At 28.7% G+C, this 18748-nt stretch overlaps 2 protein-coding genes across 4 annotated transcripts in view; both read right to left on the bottom strand.

The window, feature by feature from the left end:
* Positions 1-18748, bottom strand: part of LOC100212436 (exocyst complex component 1) — a 70972-nt gene that overhangs the window by 47681 nt on the left and 4543 nt on the right. The window lies entirely within an intron of this gene.
* On the bottom strand, positions 1253-4145 carry LOC136088681 (uncharacterized). Its single transcript, XM_065813050.1, has 2 exons — positions 3618-4145; positions 1253-3539 (listed from the first exon to the last, which is right to left on the bottom strand). The coding sequence occupies exons 1-2, from the start codon at positions 3622-3624 to the stop codon at positions 1696-1698; spliced, it is 1851 nt and encodes a 616-aa protein (XP_065669122.1). The 5' UTR covers positions 3625-4145; the 3' UTR covers positions 1253-1695.

The raw sequence follows: 18748 nt of genomic DNA, 5'->3' as shown, positions 1-18748 counted from the left end.
ATAAAAACTGCTTCAGTTATAAAAATTGATAGTAATTGATTGAGAAATGAAACCATTGAAACTGTGACTATTTTTTAAACAGTGCTTTTGGTGTCCAAACTTATAAATTATATTGATAAGTTCTCTAATAACATTTGGGAATATTGAGTTTCTTAAAAGTTGCTTAAATTTCAAGTTTTAAATTGAATTGAATTTCATTGTACATGCAAATTAAACTGTTTATTGTGCGTGCAAATTAAACTGTTCAATTAAACTGCTGCTCTCCATTGTAGATAATGCTAACTTCGTGTAAAGTTGATGCGATTTTAGGTAAAAAGTTAGGAAATATTCATCGAACTCTTAAATGAGTTTCTTATTGAAAAGTGACTTAGTATTAAAAGTTTCTTAAGATTTTCTCCTAGTACTAGTTTTTTATAAAATAAAAAAATAAAAAGTGTGATCAGAGAATCATATTTTTGATGTTAATCATTAAAACAAGTTTTCGATCTTATTCCATTTTCTGAAAATCGCATTTTTAATCTTAATCATTAAAATGGGTTTGGGTCAGTTATTTTTTGATATTAATCATTTTTTCGATCAGTTAATTTTCGATACTATTCCGCTTTCCCGATTTGACAGTCAAGTTAAACCCAAGCACTAACTTTAATTTTAATAAACTTAAATATACTTTTTAAATCAAAATTAAATTATATATTTTTTAAATCTAAATTAAATTATATATTTTTTTTATACGCATAAAATTATATATTTTTATTAAATTAGTTTTAAATAAAATCATATACTTTTTATCAAAATTAAATTTTTTTTTAATGATTTTTGCTTCAAGCTTAAAAAATCAATCATTACGATAAAATAAAACCAAAATAAAAATACACATTTAATTTTATTTGAGTTTTTTTTTATTAGTAAATATTTACTAATGAAAAAATTTCTTATTTAAATAGCGCTTATATCAAACATAATTGTCATTCAAACTTTTGTAACAAATATTGTTACATAAACGTCATTCAAAAGTTAATGTGACTTTTTTTAAAATTAATTACTTCTTTTATTTTACCGTTTATAGCATAAATTAAAAGTTAAAAAATCATAAAAAGTAGCTTAAACGAAATCGCTTACTACTTAAGTAAAATTGCTTAAGGCGTACATAAATCGCTCTACGCCTAATGTTTTAAAACAAGGCCTGTTACATTATATATTATAAATTTATGCATATATTTATTATTTACAAAATACATATAATATGGATAGGGTAAAGTGAGGTTAACTGGGTACAGTTTTTTTTTGGGTGATGTAATTGTAACAAATTACTGCTTTTCAATATTTTTTCTGTTCATAACTATGAGAATATTAATATTCCATCTAATAAATTCAAATGAATTAGTTAATATGTGCTGTGGCCTTGTAAATATTGCATTTTTTAGACATGTGTCCCGTGGCCCAGTTAACCACAGTGACGGGTTTAACTGGGCCACCCTATGGGGTTGACTGGGTACATACTAGTGAAACTATAATAATATTAGTTTTTATTTTGATAATATATTTAGTTAAGAAAGATAGAATTAATAAACAAAATAAACGTGATAACAATAAAATTATACAATAAAAAAAACACAAATTAGTGAAAAAATACACCTTCGATGTGAAAAAATTGTATGAATATTTCAACTATTAAACATTAATAAAACACTATGTTTACATAACAATGGAATAATTGGAAAAATCGAATTGAAAGGAATATAAATTGGCGAATCGTCCCGTTTCTCCGTGAAATAGAGGAGTTGGCAATTTTCGAACAATATCGGATGCAGGAACGAAGGTCAGCTCCTCATCTGTAATATAAAATTTTGTTGTCCTATTTTGATTTTTCAGCCACTTAACGCTGAAACCATCTTGCGTTTTCGAAATTATTTTGGCAATATAGTGCCTGCTAGACTTTTTCTTAGCTCCGTGCACCATAGCAAGCACGAAATCATCGACGGTTATGGGCTGGTTAAAATCATCCGTATCTTCTCCAGAAGATAATTCTGAAATATCCAATGAAGAATCGGCATACTCTACTTCTGATGATCCTTCATCACTGGACTCTATTAATATTTTACGCTTTTCTTTTCTTGGGGCAATGGACTTAGGCTTAGATTTATTTGCACGCATTTGTGCAGCTTCTTCCAATTGCCGTTTGACTGGAGTATCCGTTAAAACAGCAGACTTTCCTTTCTGCCTTGGTTTTCTGTTATTTTTACGCATTCCGGCTTTAGGGAATGGTCGTATTTGTTCCGGAGAAATAAGTTGACAGTCAGTTAGTGAGGTTGGTATTTCTATAGTGGTTGATACTGATGTTGAGGGTAATGTTGTCGATTCAATGGTTGTATCTGAAACAGTTGGATCTGGTCTATCTGTAACTGTTGCAGCTAAAAAATCTTCCTCTGTAAATATTTGGGAATCAAATGGATAGATTCCTGCTGCTTTGAACCCTTGGGAAATATTCCTTGGCGTAAATGCTAACGGAAAAGCAGTCCCCAGTAATTCTCCTATGTCATAAATTGTGATTGGAGTCGCAGGATGGTTTGTCATCCAATCATTGCAGGCTCTGTTGTAGTGTTTTTTTAAGGGACCGAATACGCTCACATCCAGAGGCTGCAACTTATGGCTGCAGTGCGGAGGGAAGGTCAGCAACATTATGCCATTAGTCTTTGCATAATTCAACGCAGCAATACTTAAGTGGCTCTCGTGGTTGTCTAATAATATCAACTTTGGACTGTCTGTTGTAGGTCTTACGTGATCGACAAAATGTTTGAGGACATCAATAAAAATATCTGAAATCATCCATCCAGATTTTGTTGCTGCACCTTTTGTTCCAACAGGTGCGCCTTTAATCATGTGTTCCTTAAAAAACACTCTGGGAAACAGCAAATATGGAGGTATTGCAGTTCCTGTAGCTCCAACAATACAACATGCTGTAACCAAGACACCTCGTTCAGCTGATGTTGCCTGGCCAACTTGCTTTTGCCCCTTTAAAGCCAAAACTTTTACTGGTTTATGTACACTTGTGAGACCAGTCTCATCTAAGTTAAAAATGTCTTGTGCTTGTAGATTAAATCGGTTAATAACACCTTCTAAATTTGAAAAAAATGCTCCAACATTAGTTTTATTGAAACTAGTGCAACGGCTAAGACTAGTTTGTTCGGGGGTTCTTAGCGCCAAACTCTGTCGTCTCATAAATGAATGCAGCCATTCTATTCCAGCCATTTTTTCTTCTGTCCAATTACATTTCACGTTTTTGTTATTTGCTATGGCAAACTCAAAAGCTAAGCGACGAACTTGGGTAAATGAAAGTCCATGGTGCATGTTGACTGCATCTTGAATATATTTTTTCAATAGCAATTCTTCACTTGAGTTGAAAACGAGTAAATGTTCATTTGATGGTCGAAAATTAACCTTAACTCCATCAGGTGTATTTTTAACTTTGAGCACATACCTGGCTAATGTATTTTTTGGTATCTGATGACTGGCCGCTGCTTTTCTTATCGATAGTTCTCCTTTTATAATTTTTTCAGTTGCCGTTTTTAAAGCATCAATGGAATACGATCTGTGCGTTGTGGTACGTTGACGTTGACGGGGCATTTTAATTTAATTTATTTATAAACTGGAATAAAAAAAAAACATAATTAGTTGATATAAATGTTAATTAAATGATTATATTAAATTAATTTTTCATTGGTGGGGTTAAGTGGGCCGTCCCATATAACCACATGAATAGCCGGCCCACTTAACCCCACTATATCAAAATTCATATTTTTACAAAAACTTACCAGTATTTTAAATATTTGCGTAATTTGTGATAATTATTCAAATAGGCACTATATTAAAGTTCAGAAATCAGTTATTAAAACTCACAAAACTTGATAAACACAGATTCTATCAACTTTCTAACGCTGCAGTAAAACAATACATGTGACTTCCAAGAACAACAAATGCTTAATAAAATTTTAAAATGGCTGCCATTTGCATTCAAAATCAGCAGCAAGTAGTGCCACCTAGTGGATCGTTTGGGAAACATCAATAAAAGCGGTGTATTCAAACTGCAGAAGTATGAACAGCCAGTGGCCCAGTTAACACCTGTACCCAGTTAACCTCACTTTACCCTATATATGGATGTAAACATACATGTTTACTATCTATTTATTATACTGGCATACAATATCTTACATATTTATACAAAATTTAGTTAGGGAGAGTTGCCATAATTGGAACACCTAAGGAATAAATATTTTTTAACCAAAGATGATTTAACTATGAAAATATTTATGATTTCATTAATACAAACAGAAAACCCAACCATGATTTGATTTAATTGATTGCACTGTTATTAGAAATAAATTTGATTCGTCAAGGCACCATTTTGTTCTAATCAAGAAAACGAGTTCCTTTAATTGGAATACTTTGATTCCTTAATTGGAACAACTCCCTTCTTTTTAAAAATACCCAGTAAAATTAATTTAAACTTACTTTTATCATTACAGTAACAATTCAAACAATTCATTCAAAATTTATAATAAGAATTGTTTTAATGACATTTCTTGTAGTACTTGATAATTTATTTAATATATAAAACATGATATACATGATGTACTAATTTTTAATTTATTTATGTAATATTTCAGTCTGTTTAGCTCAGACCGTTGTCAGATGTAAAATAAAATACAATAATAGTATCACAAAAAACATATGTAAAAAACCATTAAAAAGACATTATAAAGATAAACTGATGTAACGTGAAACTATTTTGATATTTCAATGATTTTTTTTAAAAGAAGCCTTCGGCTATTTGAAGCAATTCTAACACCATTGTCCTTGTAAAATGGTGGTAGGAAGTGCCCTATCTTGTAATTTGTTCAGGTATATTTAATCTCAAAGAATTCTCTTATTTTTCTTTCATGGTAGTTAGAATTATGTGCAATTGTTTTTCTAATATAACAACAACAACAACAAATAAAGACAATGAACAAATCTAAAAAGAAAAAATATATAACACACTAAATTATCTAAACTTCAACAGCAAGGAAACCAATTTAGTCTTACATTTGGCAAACGGACTTTTGTAAAAAATAGACATTATTTGAACATTAATGTTCATTCTTGAAACAGATTTTGGAATTTGGGCATTTCCATTCCAGTGAGTCAAAAAAAAAAAAATTTTAAAACGAATATTTTTTTAATTCGGAAGATGAAATTCAAAAGAAGATAGGTGATATTTTGATTATCCAAAAAAAAAATTATAGAAGACAAGTTTTTCTTCATGTTTTAATTATTCAAACTTCGCAATAAATAAAATTTTTCGAGATAAAAAATAAAAATTCTTATTACATGTGGTTATAATATATAAAACTGATTTTATGGCCCAGATTTTTTTGATTCTTAAGGATAATGATGTCTTTTAATATTTCATTATCATAAATTGCAACTAGGTATCTTTGAGGTATCTTAAATTTTATGCCAAAGTGAACGGCATTTTGAATTTCCGTGCGTGATTTAAAAGATCTAATTATTTAGAAAAAGAAGTGATAAAAAGTTTCAATGAAAGTGATTTTTTTTACTTTGTGTATTTTTAGGCTACTGAATAGAATGGCAAAAGTATTTTTTTTCTTCTACGACATTTTAGCATTGGTTTTTTGCATTACGCACAGACATATCACGCATGGACAAATATTCATCTGTGCGTGATAATTATTTTCCTTTGGCTTTATAACGTTTGAATCGCATATTTGCTAATTAATTAGTTTGAGTATAAATTAGTTAGATTGATAACAGTTGCTTAAAAGAATTTAGAATTAAAATGAACTAAGTTAAGCATTCAATAGTTCAGAAAAAATTTAGAAAGAAACATCCAGAATATTGGATTGCTGAAACTAATCGAATGAAAAATAAAAGAGCTAACATGAGCGAAAGAGAAAAGGAGGAAGTACGTCGAAAAGATTGTGAAAGAAAGAATCAAAAGCGAGAGGTGAACCAATCTACATCTGATATTGAACAATCCTTTTTATCTCCGCAGAGTTTTGGAAAGGCACTTAAAAAAATTAATTCAGCATTACCTGCCGATTCAAACAAAAGAAAATACCTTTTAAAAGAAGTTTGTAAACGTAAAAACATACTACTTTCTGATATTTCAGAATCAGGCCCTGACTACGCCGGTTTGGACGATGTTAATTGCAAAGTTCTTGAATTTTATTTGCAAGAAGATATTAGTAGAATGGCTCCAGGACGCAAAGATGTTGCTATTAATAAGAAAACAAAAGAGAAGGTATGACACATCGTTTTTATGTAGGAATCGCATTTTATTTAACAAGGTTTTCAGTTTTTGTAAACAATTTTTGTTTCCTTTTAGAAACAAATTCGTCACATGCTGATGACCATAGGAGAAGCATACTCACTTTTTAAAAGTGAGCATATTAATTTAAAAGTGGGGAAATCTAAGTTTTACGATTGCCAAAGTTTGATGAATATGTTTCTAATGTAATAGACTCATTTGGTGACGATTCAAACAAACCGTTCTTTGTTTTTAACCAATGGTCCTCAGAAAATGCGCAGAAAATTGAACAACCACTAACATCTTTGTTAGAGGCATGCGTATTACTGCGTCATCAATTGCCAGATTATATACATCATGTGTATATAAAGCGACAACAAAGTGCATATTATCGTTTATGTTGCCAAAATGTATCAGAAAATGAATTGATTATACAAGTAAGTAAAACTGTAATTTTATTTGTAGTACGATAACAAAATTTAATAATTTTGTATTAAACTTTTTTTTATACTTATAAACTAACTATTCGCCCATTTATTTTTAATTCTTCTTAAATCAGATGGATTTCAGTGAAAATTACATCATAATGGAGCAAAGTGAAATTCAATCTGCTTACTGGGTTCATCAGCAACTAACAGTATTCACTGCTGTAGTTTGGAGCAAGAACAATACACATTCCTATGCCATTGTATCCGATCGTTTACTTCATGATAAATATGCCGTCTTGTTCATTATCAAACAATTATTAAGTCGTTATCATAATATTTGTAAATTACACTTTTTCACTGATGGTCCTTCATTTCAATTCAAAAACTCTTATGTCATGACAGTCACGAATAACTTGTACAAATTATCATCTGATCTTGTTGAGATTCGTTTGTCATTTTTTGCAACATCACACTGAAAGGGGGCAGTTGATGGCATAGGTGGAGAAATAAAAAGAATGGTTTGGACAACAGTAAAATCTGGAAAACGATATTGTCGCAGTTTAGAAGATTTTGTGAGCATTGCAAGTGAAAAAAATACCAAAATTAATGTAAGTCATTATTTAGAGAAAAAACCTCAAAATGAAGCTTGTAGATATGAAACTTTTGATTATTAAATTTTCATTTTTTTAGATCATCTCGATTACAAATGAGTGTATTACTGCAAACCAAAGTGAGATCGATGAGACGCTTCTCAAAGATAAGTTTAAAGTCAAGGGTATATATATGGTGGTGCTTTTATGGCAATTTGTAACCAATCAGAAATGGTAAACATTGTTAAAAATTCATCATCTTCATTATTGATAAACGCGGTATCATCTCCATCTGAAATGTACAAACTTAATACTATATCCCCGGGTATATTTGTCTTTGTAGAATTGCGTTCTGCTGGTAGGGCAAAGACATACCTTGCCGAAATATTAGAAATTTTAGATAATATGGCACATACAAAATTTCTAAAAGAACAAAACGAACTCATTTTTATATACCCATCTGTAGACGACCTCTCCTGGCATGACTTGTATGAGTTAAAACCGTTAGTACTGCAACCACACTTTGATAACCGTGGAAACATTATTATCGAGCCAAAGTGTTACAACTTCACCTATTTTTAAAAATGTGATATATCTTTCTTATCTTTAATACAATATATTAACTATATAATACATTATTTATCTTTAATATAATACATTAAAGTATTGTTTTTTAATCAAACATGTTTTTAATTAATTGGTATTGATACATATGTTAATTATGATAGTTGCAATCGATTTATTTTTAAAAATACAATCCAAAAATGACTAATGTTTGCATGTTCCGTTCGTTACTTTTTTTTTGTCCGTACGTGATTTTGGTTTAAACTACTACTGTGGAGCAAAGATACATTGTTGAATTCTGTAACTTTGTAATAATCTTTAAGAATGCTTGTATTATTACCTATAAAAAATAAAACACTCGTCACTAATACATTTTCAGAGAAAATAGGGTTCATTTATTAATTTTTTTTGTTGCTTTTTTCTGTTCCGTGCGTGACTCCATTAAAAAATTAATTTATTATATAATGAAGCAACCCGTAGCTAACATACTTTGTATAGGTAATATATACATAGATGTCAATTAAATAAAAGTAAACTGGTTATTACAAATTGTATTATTTTCAAAATAATTAATGCAACAGATGCAATGTTCCGTGTGTGATTTTTTGGAAATGCCCATTTGTGTTTAGGACGAGTTAATGGATATTCTCAGCAGAAATGTGTTTTAAGTTAATTGACAACCTAATGAAAGAACACAACTTAAAAATTAACCGCGATATAGTATATATTACCAAGGATGGTGCTTCGTTTATGAAGAAAGTGGGACTATTAATGTCCATCAACAAACAACTTTGTCTAACCCATGGAATCGAATTGGCAGTGACTGATGTCTTGTATAAAATAACAGTTGTGGACTTGATGAAAATGAAAACAGTACCAAAAACAAATCGAAATATTAACGATCTGACTAGAATGATACGAAAAGAAATTACTATATTTGAGGAAGACGATACACGTGGTACTAACTTAAAGTTGGTATACAATTATATTTTAACTATTGCTGAATGGGCTTTCTCTTTATCGGGAATGTTATGTATGAAAATTTAATCATCTTTAAATGATGAAACTTTAAATAATTTGTTTTTTGCAGGCCTATTTCAATAATAAATATTTAAATATCATAACTATATTATATAAACATATTTTTTTTCTTCAGATGAATTAATTTCATATATTATTTAACTTAACTTAAACAATAAAGTTTTTAAACTGTTTGTTTGTTGCTTTAGGTTTTGATTAATGCTTTTTTAGGTATTTGTAAATACAAGTATTAATACCGGTATATCGGTTTTCACTAAATCTAATACCGAAAAACCAGTATTTAATTTTTGGCTTGGTATTGGAAGCCTTAGTTACATAGCAATAAAACTCCAATGGATTCCAAGACTAGGATTAAAATTAAGAAAAGAGCTCAAGAAATATGGCATTAAAGGTAAATTTACAACACCGCTAACTTTAAAAACAATTATATGTAATAACTCCAAATTATTACCAAATAGCAACCCGGGTATGTATAAGTTTATGTGTTCATGCAGTGGCATTTATATTGGAGAAACAAAAAAGAAAATTATATAAAGAAGTATTGAGCATTAGGTAAACAGCATGAAAGGCAATTGGCATGCTTCCAAAGCCACAGAACACTGCAAGACTGCCATGGTATACTTAATTGGTTGCACCCCAAAACAGTTGCACATAATTCTAACTACCATAAAAGGAAAATAAGAGAATTCCTTGAGATTAATTATACCTAAATGAATTATGAGATAAGGCACTTCCCATAACTTTTGAACAAGGACAACAGTGTTAAAATTGCGTCAAATAACTGACCTCTTTTTAAAAAAATCATTGAAATCTCAAAATAGTTTCATGTTACGTCGGTTTATCTTTATAATGTCTTTTTAACAGTTTTTTACATATGTTTTTTGTGATACTATTATTGTATTTTATTTTACATCTGACGATGGTCTGAGCTAATCAGACTGAATTATTACATAAATAAATTAAAAATTTGTACTTAGCTGTATTTTCTGCTTTACATATTAAATAATAGGAATAAAATTCCCTGACAAAATGAAATCATACAAATAGTTTTACAAAAGCTTTAACTACTATGAAGTTCTTTTATTTTGTTATTTAAAAATCACTAAACAGAGTTTTAATTTTGAGGTCTATTACTGAACTTAATTATTTTTAACTTGCATTTGAATTATTTCTTTGACCCTTTGATTTTACTACTGATTAAGTAAGGAAAACTTTGTAGTTCAGATGAGGGAATTTTTAAACTATTTTGTTATATCACTGCAATATCATGCTTAGTAAGTGACCAGGGCTATGGCCGGGGCCAGGTTTGACAACACATAGCCTTGACTGGGGCCAGGTTTATGACCAGGGCTGCATTAATATTGATAGATCCTATAAAAATGTTATTTTTAATTAAAATTTATGATTTGAGTTATAATTAAAAAAATTACTTTTATAGGATCTACCAATATTATTGCAGCCTTGGTCATAAACCCGGCCGGGGCTGCATTAAAATTTGTAGATCCTATAAAATATTGTTTTGAAATAAAATTCATGTCATAAATTTTAATTAAAAATAACATTTTTATAGGATCTATTCAGGGATGCAGAGTCCAAAAGGACTCGGCTTTATATCTCTACTTTTTCCAAGTCTGTAGTGTCCAGAAGCTCTAAACATGTTTGTTGACTTAATAAAAAAATTCATGAGATTTGATGACTTGAAACTTATTGTTTTTAAGCACGTCCGAGAGTCCCAGAGTCCTTGGATTTATCAATATTAATTCAGCCATGGTCATAAACCCAGCTCTGGTCATGGCTAAGTTTTATCAAACCTGCCCTAGCCATAGCCCTGGTTGCTTACGAATCATGCTTGCAGCAATTTACAAGATAAGTTTATGTTATTACTTGCATTTTTAATCCCATCACATTAAACATAAAAACCGTATAATCATATAACAAGTCACTCTTGAATGCCATACTTTTAATAATGCTCTTTTTCCTCTCGAGAAGGTCCAAAAACGCATTGTAAACCTGCCCTATCTGCTAAGGTTTTTCTCTCCCAATGTCGTAAAGTTGCATCTATTTCTCTATTCTACAAATACAATCATGGTCGCTGCTCAAAGGAGTTATCATCACTTGTCCCATCAACCAAAACTCATTCTCGCTTGACTCTTTATTCAGCAAAGTCTCATTCATTTACTGTGTCTGTTTTTGCATGTTTTTTTCCCCACACTTTAACCCTTTGGAATTCTCTCCCATCTTCATGCTTTCCTGACTCATACAACCTACAACTTTTTAAGTCTTGTTTCAATTGTTTTTTTCCTTCAATACACGAAGGAAAAAAAGCATTATATACATAATTTCTATATACAAATCCTAAGTATCAAATCTTCAAAGAAACAAATAAATACTTGTTTTAAATTGAGGAAAGGCTATAATTGCCATTTCCAGGCGGACTCTTTTTTTCTGTAAACCAACCTTGAAGTTTTTAAATGCTGAGAACTAAAAAAATATGTATAAAGGTTAAAGAGTCTACATTCCATTAGATTCCTCTTCCCTTTTTTAATATATATGCACAGTGGACCAGAGAGACCACCATGTTTTATGTCGTATCAATTGAATCAAACCGTTTTTATTCAAGAGTATTTTTAGTTTATATGTAGAAAAAAGGGTTTTTAAAATTAAAATAAAGTGCTAAGGGCCAAAAATGGGCCAAAAAAGGGTGTTAAGATAGTTTCCACCTACCCATTTTTTCAATTGATTATGATTGAAAATATTATACTGATTAGAAATCATATAAAAACATAGGTCTGAAAGTTACTAAAAAGTGTTTTTTTTTACATTAGAAGTTAAAAATATTTGAATTAAAATATAAAAAACCAACTTCTTTTTAAAAATTCCTTTTTGCGCCTTTAAAAATTTAACAGAAATGAAGTAACTATTTACGGTGTCTGAAAAAACTGGTTTTTATTATCATCAATTGCTGAAAAATGTTTGAATAATAATTATATAGAAGAAATTTAGAAGCTGATATTTTTTAAATGATGAAAATAACACTAAATTATAAAAATATAAAATAAATGATAATTTTTATTTATAAACAAATGTTAACTAAAAATAACAAATTAGGCAACATTAAAAGTATAATTCTTTCGCATAGCAAATAAAATCCAGGGTGCACGATTATATAAAGAAATTTATATAATTGCAAAAAAGATAGCTTAAAAAGGGTTTTATATGTGGATATTGTGCTTTTATATTACTTTTCATAAATATATATATATATATATATATATATATATATATATATATATATATATATATATATATATATATATATATATATATATATATATATAAGATACCTATAAATTTATATTTTATTATTTTTAGTATAATATCTTATATTGCAGATTATAAAAAATATAGCGTATCTAGTTCTTTTTTAACTTGTTTAAATGGAAAACATTGTTTTTCAACGAGATGCTGTATGCTGCTGTTGTTGGTAAATGTTTGGAGCCAGATCAAAGTCTTTAAGTAGTGTAAATTCAACTGTAGAAGAAATGATGAAGTTGTTTGTTTATTCAGGATATTCTCTGGATGTGTGCAGCTATCCTAATGTTATATGTTCTGGTTGTTAGAGAAATCTCTACCTATTAAAGGCTAGAAAACCTCATCGAGGTTTATGGGGAGAAAAGATTGCTAAAGTATGTAAATATTAAACAAAACAATAAATCTCTAAAATTGATATATATATATATATATATATATATATATATATATATATATATATATATATATTTACATATATATATTTACATATATATATATATATATATATATATATATATATATATATATATATTTACATATATATATTTACATAATATATATATATATATATATATATATATATATATATATATATATATATATATATATATATATATATATATATATATATATATATGTATATATATATGTATATACATATATATATATATATAAATATATATATATATATATATATAAATATATATATATATATATATATTCATATATTTAATAAATATATATAAATGTAAATATAAGAATATATATATATATGTATATATATATATATATATATATATATATATATAAATATATATATATATATATATATATATATATATATATGTATATATATATATATATATATATATATATATATATATATATTCATATATTTATATTTATATATATTTATATCTTTAATTAATAGCTTTTAAATTTGATTCAAGATTGAATGGAGGATGATGACAAGAACAGCTTCATCTTCAATAATTCATACCAAAGAAGTTCCTAATATATTAAACTCAAATGTGTCTTCCAAATTATGTAGTAGATGTTTTTCAACTGTTGCACAAGGATATTTACACAACTGCTCTTCTTTATCTGCAGTAGAGAACTTGATCTTATTAGGATTAAGTCTAGGAAATTTGCAAGCAGAGCAAGTTGCATCTGGTATAATAAAAGCAAAAATGAAGACTGACAAAATTGCAAATGGGGAACAATTTATTTTGTCTTCTGGCGGAAACCCATTGACGATTACAGTTGGATGTCCTGATAACAAAGCAAAGAGAAGGTGCATATATACTGTTGAGTACATATTTATCAAATGAGAAAATATTATTATTTTTTTCATTTATATATAGGTCAGTAAAACAAGTATCTCTTCAGATGATTAAGGAACTTCAAATAGTGTTAGAACTTTCCCTGAATAAAACAGGGGTATTGATATCTACTCTTCGAAAAGGAATGGGAAGTAAGTCAGCAGTAGAAAACAACATTTTTGGAAAAATGAGTGACCTAAAAGAGACTTTATCTCATTTTTATCAAGTAAAAAAAGGTAGCATAATATATTTTTTAGTATTAAAAATTAATTATATCGTTTAAAATTTTTTTTTACTTTTTGTTATTTTTCAGGTCAACTTCCTTGATAGTACTGATGGTACTACTATAAAAGACCTTGTTTTTGTTCAAAACACATCTAGTTTTATTCTAGATTTAATAAATCAACGTAGTCTTGATCCCCAATCAGCTTTTGTTCGTATTTCTATGGATGGAGGAGGTGGTTTCATGAAAGTCATTGTAAATGTTTTTGATGTTAATAAAAATACTACTTCAAATTTATACTTAAATAGTGGTGTACAACGCCGTCAAATCCTCTCCATAGTTGAAGATGTGCAAGAATCAAACTTCAATTTAAGAATAATTTTAGAGAAACTAAATTTACAAGATGTTAAGTTTTTAGCAGCTTTTGATTTGAAATGTGCTAATGCAGTTTTTGGAATTTCAAGCCATGCAGGAAAAAAAGCTTGTCTTTGGTGTGAAGGAGACTCAAGTGAAGTTTGTGGTAAACTGCGAATGCTTGGAAGCCTTGACTATTGGTATCAAAGATACACTGTAGAAAATAGTTCAAGGAAATCCAATATGAAACATTTTATGAATGTGATATATCCAAGAATTCTCTACCTCGATGAAGATCCAGAAACACTAATCCAACATTTAGTACCTCCACCTGAATTACATATCCTGATAGGAATAGTAACTACACTGGGATGTTTATTAATGGATCTTTGGCCAGGATTTGATAATTTTTTGAAAAATAATGGTGTACTACAGAGAGGATATCAAGGTAGAGGTTGGGATGGGAATAATTCAAACAGAAACCAGAACAACCATACTAAAGTATGTTGATGAGATGGAAAAAGTTGTTTTGTATGAATATCCTGATCTTGTGCCAATTGTTCAGTGTTTAAAAGATTTTAAGGTTGTAAAAACTTCTTGTTTCGGTAGAACACTTGAGCTTGAGTATCAGCAGGCCATTCTAAAATTTAAGAACTCCTATTTATCTGCTCAAGAAATTGCTGGCATACTTGGGAAAAAACTTTCAATTAGTTGGAAAGTACATATACTCTTATGTCATGTGCAACCTTTTGTTGAATACCACAATTGTGGCTTATCTAAGTTTGCTGAACAATGCGGAGAATCAATTCATTCAAAATTCAAACCAACATGGAACAGGTTCAAGCGAAAAGTTGCAAACAAAGAATATGGCGAAAGACTCCTCTATTCTGTGATTGACTTTAACGGAAGAAGAGTTAGTTATGTTTAGTTGGTATATGTTCCATATATCAGTAATATTTGAAAATATTACTCGTTTTATTGTTTTAAATTTTATTTAATTTATCTAAATAAATTAAAGAAAAAAGATTGATAAATAAAATATTGAAAATAAACTAAAAAAGTAAAAGAGTTTTATATTTTTTATTAGATCCTGGGGGCGCTGTATCTGACTAATGAAATATAATAATTTTAAAATAATTTTGCAAATATAAACTTCTAAACTAAATGCAGGGAGAAAAAAAAATTATAATTGAAAAAAAAATCTTAAATGGGTTTGGGGCCCCTCAATCTTCCCTTTTGCCCCATTTGGGACCCTTAGCACTTGGTTTAGATTTTAAAAACAACTTTTTCTATTATTATAAAATAAATACTCTTAAATAAAAAAAGTTTTGTTTAATTGACACGACATAAAACCTGGCGGTCTCTCTGGTCCACAGTGTATGGAAAGTTCATACAAATTAGATGTGTTTTGGTACTAAGAAATCCTTACTTTCAAACACTTTGTTTGAAAAAAATGTTCTCACTGCAAGATTTTTAATCAATAGTGGTCTCAAGACATAAGTAGTAGATAATTGAAGCCATATAAATCTTACTACATTCTATATATGGTTGGAAAGAGATTGAGTCAAATTAATTGATGTCAATAATCTCAAGATTCCAGCTTAATTATAAAAAAAGATATAAGAGAGTAAAGTTTATAAAAATTACATGCTTTTTGTCAAATGTCAAATGTTTTTTGTTGTGCTCTGGAATCGCTATATTTAGATATTGAGCATAGTGTTCTGATAGTAGTTTAAGAACTTCGGAAAACATTTAAAAATAAAATTGAAAAGATATTTCAAGCCCTTTATAATATAAAAATTGAGCAAGATTACAATAGAAGATTGGGCTTATGTATGCCCCAATCTTCTATTGTAAAGCTGTGTTACTTATATACCTGCCCTTATTTATATAACAGACAATAAATAAGTAATTTAGACTAGAAAAGAATTCTTAAAAAAAAATGTCTAAAATTTGAAGAAAACAAGGGACATTTTCAGCCTAACTAAACTTTTACAGCTCCAACCAAAACCCATAGTTATTGTATCTACAATTTACAATTTTATTACTTTATTGAATATTTTATTAAAAAGATGGCTCAATACCAACAAAAAAATTATGGTAAGTTTTTGTAATTTATATTTTTTCATTTTCTATGGGAAGTTAAAGTATTTTCTGCTGATCTTCAGGTCTTTGTTTTTACTTGATTTCGATTTCAAAAGTATAGACTTTTTAATCATCAAAAGACATAAAAAGATCTAAATTAACTTTGTATATGAAGGCAGTTTTAATAAAACTAATTTAAATTAGTAGAAATTGTTAGAAGTTGTTAACATTAAAATTAAGAACTTATAAACATTATCAAAATTATAAACATGTTTATAATTTTAATTTTTATCTCTTGTAGCGATTCAGCGAAAAAAGTTTGATTTTTGACAAAAAAACATGCTTTCAAACTTTACTCTCTTATATCTTTTTTTACAATAAAGCTAGAACCTTGAGGTTTTTTGCATCAATTATTTTGACTCGTCTTCTTTCCAACCATATATAGAAAGTACAATGTTTAATATGGCTCCTTTTATATATTTTATTTATGTCTAAAGACCACTCTTGATAAAAAACTTGCTGTGGGACACATTTTTTCAAAAGTAGTTTTTGAAGGTGAGATTTCCTAAGTGCCAAAACACATCACACTTGTTTGAAAATTTACATATCGATTAAAAAAAGGATAAGATATCTAATGGAATGAGGAATCTTTTTAACATTTATACATAATTTCTAAGTTCTTAGTGTTTAAAAACTTTTAGGTGAGTTTATTTAAAAAAAAAAACTTTTTCTAAAAAGTAGGTATGTGCGTATCTGGCTTTTTACGGCACCGATTTCAAAGCCAAAAACTGTTACCTTTTTTTTCACAGCGTGCTCGAAGTCGGTGTGGTAAAGATGTATTTATTTGTTGTTTTTTTTTAGAATTTTATATCAGCTTAGACTTTATTAAAAAAGTAGAATGTTTTATCTTGAATAAATTATGGGTATAATTAAGGTGGTTATATATTAATTTTTTTTTTGATGGCTAACTCTTTTCACCCACCAAAATTAGTTTAAAGGCAAAATTCTGCAAAATAAAATTTAAAATGCTAAAATTAAAACTATATAACACTATTTAATGATGATTCCGCATAAAATTCATTAAAAACTTACCATATAGCCACCTTAAGCTATATATGATATATAAAAATTATACATATATTTAAATTTTTTTTTATAGATTAATGGTGATTTTTTAAATCATTTAATTATGATTAATAGCTGACCCAATTAAATAGTAGTTTTATGATTGTTGAATTTAATTTAGTGCATCATGGGACCTCACAAGAAAACAAATCTTTTTTATGGTAAAGCTAAAACTTATTTAGCTTGTAATTTTCCAATACCAGCTCATTTAAATATTGGCTGTAGAAATGGACATGTACTGCATATATTTGCAACTAACAACGATTCATATAAAGTAACTGTAGAACTAATCGGTAAGTATTTTAACATCAAAATTTGTATAAGTCAGATTCAGCAACTAGATAGAACATCAAAAGTCTTTGTAAACTATTTTTCACGAAATTTGAAACCATTTGTTGACATCTGCAACATGCTCTTTGCATACCAAATAACAACATCTGCTATGGCACAAACCTCGCAATCAATTGCAACTTCAATTGGCTTTCCTACATGTTCTTCATTTTTTTCTCAACAACTCAGTGTTTCATCTGTATCAAATAGTGATCACTTATCTTTTTTTATCTCGTCCTACTTTAAAAACCTCTTCACATGAACCACTATCCAGTTTGAGAGCTGACCAGTTGAGTCCCAGAAAAAAGTTTATGAGAAAGAGATTAACCATTTTGGAAAAAGGTATGGCAATTAAGAAGAGAAAGCATAAAGAGGATATTAAAGGTTTAAAAGATAAGGCAAAGGCTAGAGCATACAGATTTAAATATCTAAATCAAGTTATTACTCGTAAGGAAAAGTTAATTTCTCAACTTAGAAAAAAATTAAAAGAAAAGTTTTTAAATTTACAGTTGAAAAAACTTCAAAATCAAATTTTTTGTTTGAAACAACAGTTGATATCCACGCAAATTCTGCAATTCTTGTACTGCAAAATGACATTCTGAATTTACAGGAAGAGTTGGAGGAAATTCAGCAAGTAACACAAAACACCAAAAATGAAAAATGCTGGCTATCGATTTAGCCAAATTCCACATTGTACAACTGTAGAACAAATGATGCATGAGCTTGTTGTGCTTTCAGACTTACAGGCTGCTGAGATAGCATTTACAACAAAAGATCTGACACTTGGCTTTGATGCAACAACCCAGGAAGGTGTTCATGTAAATGCTGTGCACTTGGCAACAGAATCAGTATGTATGGTTGTAGCTATTGATCAACTTCCTGGAGGTACAGCTTATGACTATCAGAGTCATATTACAAAGTCTATTGATAATCTTGCTAAGTTATATAGTGATTTCTATCAGCTCAAATATACTGACGTTAGAAGCATTATTATTGGGAACATAACAAATACAATGAGTGATAGAGTTGCAACAAACCATGCAACAATTGCAAAGTTAAACCTTGTT

The sequence above is a fragment of the Hydra vulgaris genome, chromosome 12, assembly GCF_038396675.1.
Source record: "Hydra vulgaris chromosome 12, alternate assembly HydraT2T_AEP".
Taxonomy (NCBI): domain Eukaryota; kingdom Metazoa; phylum Cnidaria; class Hydrozoa; order Anthoathecata; family Hydridae; genus Hydra; species Hydra vulgaris.
Note: the sequence above shows the minus strand (reverse complement) of the source record. Positions and strands in the feature narration are given on the sequence as shown.